The sequence below is a fragment of the Falco biarmicus genome, chromosome 4, assembly GCF_023638135.1.
Source record: "Falco biarmicus isolate bFalBia1 chromosome 4, bFalBia1.pri, whole genome shotgun sequence".
NCBI lineage: Eukaryota > Metazoa > Chordata > Aves > Falconiformes > Falconidae > Falco > Falco biarmicus.
The window spans coordinates 105,390,865-105,395,844 of NC_079291.1; the positions used below are offsets into that span (position 1 = coordinate 105,390,865).

Consider the following 4,980-nt stretch of genomic DNA (forward strand, 5'->3'; position numbering starts at 1 on the left):
CCAGGGGGTTGGGACTGACTCCCTCTTCCTCCTTCTCCCTCTATGGGGCTGGGGTTCATCTAGACTGGGGGCATGCCACTTGTCGTAGGGACCCCTCTGTCACCTCGCTCCTGGGGCTGCACCCGCTTGTGGCCAGGCTGAGCTGGGGCTCAGCCCCCACACCGTCAGGCACGCCGAGGCTCTTCTCTCTTCTACCTGGGGCTCGGGACAAGGCCTGCGCGGCTCCCCTTGCTCCAAGGCTGGTGGGCACACAGGGACGACAGACGCCCTCCCGTGCGCTCAGCCGCAGCCACACAGACTGGCACTGGTGGGGTCACTCGGGTTACCCTGGTCACTGTTGCCATAGTGCAGGGCACTGTTCCATCATCCCTTGGCTGGAACCCGGGCGAGGGGAGTCTGGCCGGCCACCAGGAAGTCACCAGCTGCCGAGAACTTCAGGCTGTTGACAAAACCCACCTGGAGGGAACGGGGCAGGGTGAGGGGCTCCCGTAGCCGCTTCCTGCGACCCAGAGAGGGGAATCCCTGCCAAGACACCCCTCACCAGCCCAGCTCCAGCATCCCCAACTTCCCTATCCATACCAAGGGGATGTCCAAGAGGGGCTCCAGCTTCCGAAATCCCTCACCACACTTCCAGAGCTTCACACTGTCGCTGTGGGAGCCTGGGGCAGAGAGAGGAGACTGCCATGCACCCCAAACCAGGAAATGGAGCCGGATACAGCCCCCTGCACTCCCAAACCCCCTGCTCCGAAGTGGCTGCCACACACCTGTAGCCAGGAGGTCACTGTTGCGCAGGGCAGCCACCAGGGCTGCTGAGATCCAGTAAGGCTGCTGCAAGCCCCGGGCATCCTGCATGCCGTGTGCCTGCTGGGCCAGTGCCAGTGGCTTCTTCTTCGTCATGCCCCAGAGGGCTACAGAGCTGCCAGGGAGGGAAGGGGTGAGGGGGCTGAGGGGACACCACCTGCCACCCTGGGCATCACCCTGAGCCTGTGCTCACCCGTCATTGGCGCCGGACACCATGTGCTCCTCATTGATGAGCTGGATACAGTCAATGGAGCCCCTGTGAAGAGAAGGAGGAACTGCCTTCAGTTACGAGTGTGCTTCGGGGTTCTACTTAGGAGACAAAAGGTCACTGGAGCATCAGTAATCCCCAGGGTGCTGGCAGGCTCCCTGGTGAGGCTTGGCACATGCACGCCACTGCCCCAGCTGGATGCACCTGCCTGCAGCCCCCTCTCCCACCCTGGACCTACTGGTGCCCATAAAACACGAGCTGCGACTCCTCGGGGATCTTCCAGAGCCGCACAGTGCCGTCCCGTCCCCCTGCCGTCACACAGCACTCCCGGCTCAGGCTGTCCAGCCCTGTGATGACATCCTGGTGCCCGAAGCTGCAGGAGGAGATGGCAAAGAGCTGCTGCAAGCATGGCCTTCTGCTGCCTTGCCTCCCCCGGAGCCACCAGCGCATCCCATGGTGGCAGGGTCAGTGGGATCCCCCCCAGGTCTTACAGTGTCTCCACGTATGCATTCTCTGCCACATCCCAGACCTTGACGCAGCGGTCGTGGGAGGCGCTGTAAAGCTGGTGGGTGCCCTTCCGGAAGGACAAACCCTGCAGAGAAATGGACAGACATGGGCACCACAATGAGGGTCACTGAAGAGGACGCAGCTGCCTGGCCTTGCAGGCGTTGCAACTAATGCCTCTGACTCACCGAGATGGCATCATGGTGCCCAGTGTAGATGTGCAGGCACTTGCAGGTGGCTGCATCCCAGATCATGATGAGCTTGTTCCGGTCTCCCGTGGCCTGGCAGACAGCAGAGGATGCCCAAAGCCTGCCCCTCAGGAGACTCACAGCCCACCCCAGCCCCCACTCCCACCCCGTGTGCTCTGGGGTATCCTAGGGACCCATTCTTGATTCCAATGGGCGTAGGGGCTGCCTTAATCCAGCAAGATATATCTGGGCATGAGACGCTGCCCCGCAGGACCCTGGGAGGAGAGGCACTCCTCACAACCACCTCTCTGTCTCATGCAGCAGCGCCAGTCCCCTCCCCATACCAGGTACTTGCCATCCGACGAGATGGCCATGCAGAGGACGTGGGATGCATGCCCCATGTGCTGCTCCTCGGTGCCCTTCTTCCCCCCGGGCACCACACACAGCCTTTTCCCACTCTCGACCTCCCCTGCAGGAAAGGCATGACCGTTACCCACTGGGAGCCTCCCATCACTCCAGAAAGTGCCAACAAGCCTCCCACAGATCCCAAAACAATGCATGGGCGCATCCCTGGAGAGGCCAAGGGCCAAGCCAGTTCCGTGGGCATCTCCAATTCTGCTGCTGCAGAGTCCCCAGAGGGTTCAGGCTCAGGGAACAGCCAGTCACAGCCCCAAGGGAACACTTGCATTTGATGAGGGAGCCATCCTTGGAAGCAGAAAAGATGAACCTGTCATCTGGAGAGATGACCAGGCAGGTGACGGGCAGCTGGTGCCCCCGCAGCACACGGATGCTGGCTGGATCTGGAGGCTGCACCTGCAGGGAGAGCAGGATGTGAGCTGGGCTGCCCTGGCCCCTTCCCCAGGCACAGGCATACCCAAGCACAGTGCCCTCCCTTCTCCAGGTGTCAGCAACCGGCACCCAGGGCAGGAGAAGACCCGCAGCTGGCACTGCAACTTTGCCTGTGTTGAAGCATCTGCCGGCACTGGTGCCTAGAGCCCAGCAACCCCCCGGCACCGGGCACTTACGTCCTTGGCGAGCAGGCGCTGCAGCCGGCCCCTCTGCTCAAGCTGGGGGAGAAATGGGAGGCTCAGTGGAGGCGGCCCCAGCCCCGCGGTGGGGGGGCAGAGCCCGCCGACACCGGGACCGAGGGGCCGTGCCCGTCCCCCCACTCACCACGTCCTCCTTCAGCCGGTCGCCGATGAGATCTGCCGGCTGCGCCGCCTCCTCCTCCTCCTCCTCCTCTGCCGCCCGCTCCTCCTCTGCGGCAGACACGGAGCGTGAAGGACAGGCTCAGCGCCCGGGGCTGCTCCGCCGGGGGCCGGGTGGGACTCACCGTACTGACGGAGCTGCTCCAGGTACAGCTTGGCCAGACGCAGCTTCTTCTCCTGCGGCGTCTCCTCCACCTCCTCCTCCGCCACCTCCCTGCGCCGCCGCGGCACCGACGGACTGTGGGGACACGCGTGAGCGCCGCCACCGGCACCGGGACCGGCACCCCCTTGGCGCACCGCTTACCTCTCTGGCTCAGAGTCGCTGGACACCTCCTCGTCGCCGGGCCGCCGGGCCGGTACCCGCGGCTTCCTCTCGGCGGCCGGCGCCTGCGGGATAAACCGGGGTGATCGACGGGGCGGGACCGGGTACGGGACCGAGACGGGGACCGGGACCGGAGACGGGGACGGGACCGGAGACGGGGACACCTCCGCGAAGACGCCCGACCGGGGCAGCCCGCCCCTCCCTCCACGCCCGGCCCGGCTCTCACCACCGTCCGCAGCCGCCGCCGCCCCGCCGCCCCACGCGGAGCCTTGCCCCTCCGGCCGCCCGCCGCCGCCGCCGCCATGCTGCCACCCCACGTGCTGCCCGCCCTTCCTGCAGCCGGCGGCCGGGCCACGCCCCCCCGCCCCTATTGGCTACAGGCAGACGAGTCCCGCCTCCCGCTGCCGCCCTGACGACCGTTCCCCGGAACCGTGCTCCTGTCTCGCCCCGCTTCCTAGTGGCGGCCCGCGCTGTCACTCCGGCGGCGGCGTCAGTCACTGTGCGCCGGCGCCGGCCCGCGCGGGCACCGCCCCCGCCGCGTCAGTGGGGCGCCTGCGACCCCCGGCCGTCATTCCAGCCAGTGCCCGCGCTGGGACCCTGCGGGGGTGTGGGGCGGGGGCTCCCCGGCCACCCCTTGCCGGGGATCCGCACCCCCGACCCCCTGCGTCCCCCCTGGAGACACCGCCCAGCTGGCGGAGCCACCGGGCCCGCGGCGCGGCCGGGTGCAGGAGCGGGGCAGGGGAAGGCCCCCCCAACCAGATTCACCCAGCCCCGCAGGGACCCTCGGCCAGCGCCAGCCGCCTGTGGGGCATGACCCCGGGTCCAGGCCCACGGCCCCTGGGGGTCCCAGGAACCCGTCCTGGGCCCTGCAGGGGACAGGGGCTGAATGGCAGGGTGGGCGCGGGCCGCAGCTGCCAGTGCGGCCACAGGCAGACGCACCTGCCTGGGGACACTCTGAAGAGCTAATTCCTGCTCTTGTGGCAGAAAGTCACTTTGTGCCATCAGTCCCTTTTCTGGGGACCTGGGGAGACCCAGAGGGACAGCATGAGTGCCCTTCAGCTGGCCACTGTGCCACCGCAGAGGGTGCCATCACCTGCGCCTGGGGCCTAGGCCAGGCCAAGCAGAGCAGCGATATGTGTTCCTTAGCTGCCTCCCGAGATGAGTCCCAGAAGGCCAACCGCCTCCAGGCTGTGCATGGCGGCGGTGGATCCTCTTGCACCCCTCCCGGGAAACCTGTGTGCTCGATCGCCTCTCTGCAGTGCCCATACACCCACACACGCGGCACAGGGAATCACCAGGAAGAATGAAAGATCTGTGTGCGGTCGCAGGGCCATGATCTCATTGCGGTTACGGAGACATGGCGGGATAGCCTCCACGGCTGGGATGCTGTCGTGGGTGGCTGTGTACTTTTTAGAAAAGAGGCCAGCAGGGAGAGGTGGTGGAGTTGCTCTTTGTGTGAGGGAGCAACGGGAAGGTCTCGAGCTCTCCCTTGGGGTGGGTGCAGGACGAGTCAAGAGGTTACGGGTAAAGATGAAGGGGCCCGCCAACACGCGGGATGCCGTTGTAGGTGTTTGCTACGGGCCACCTGATGAGGGAGGGGAAGCCAGTGAGGCCTTCTACAGACAATGGCAGGCAGCCTCACGATGCCAGGCCCTGGTTCTCACGGGGGACTTCAGCCTCCCTGATACCTGCTGGAAAGACAACCCAGCTAGGCTCACACAGTCCAGGAGGTTCCTGCAGAGCACCGAC

The 4,980-nt window shown here is 66.1% G+C and overlaps 1 protein-coding gene across 1 annotated transcript; it reads right to left on the minus strand.

Annotated features, from left to right (window-relative positions):
• Positions 1-317: 317 nt before the first annotated feature.
• On the minus strand, positions 318-3,575 carry LOC130149143 (U3 small nucleolar RNA-interacting protein 2-like). Its single transcript, XM_056338456.1, has 14 exons — positions 3,458-3,575; positions 3,214-3,296; positions 3,035-3,147; positions 2,875-2,960; positions 2,727-2,768; positions 2,388-2,514; positions 2,046-2,170; positions 1,702-1,794; positions 1,501-1,601; positions 1,248-1,382; positions 995-1,057; positions 765-916; positions 580-659; positions 318-456 (listed from the first exon to the last, which is right to left on the minus strand). The coding sequence occupies exons 1-14, from the start codon at positions 3,533-3,535 to the stop codon at positions 364-366; spliced, it is 1,371 nt and encodes a 456-aa protein (XP_056194431.1). The 5' UTR covers positions 3,536-3,575; the 3' UTR covers positions 318-363.
• Positions 3,576-4,980: the final 1,405 nt, after the last annotated feature.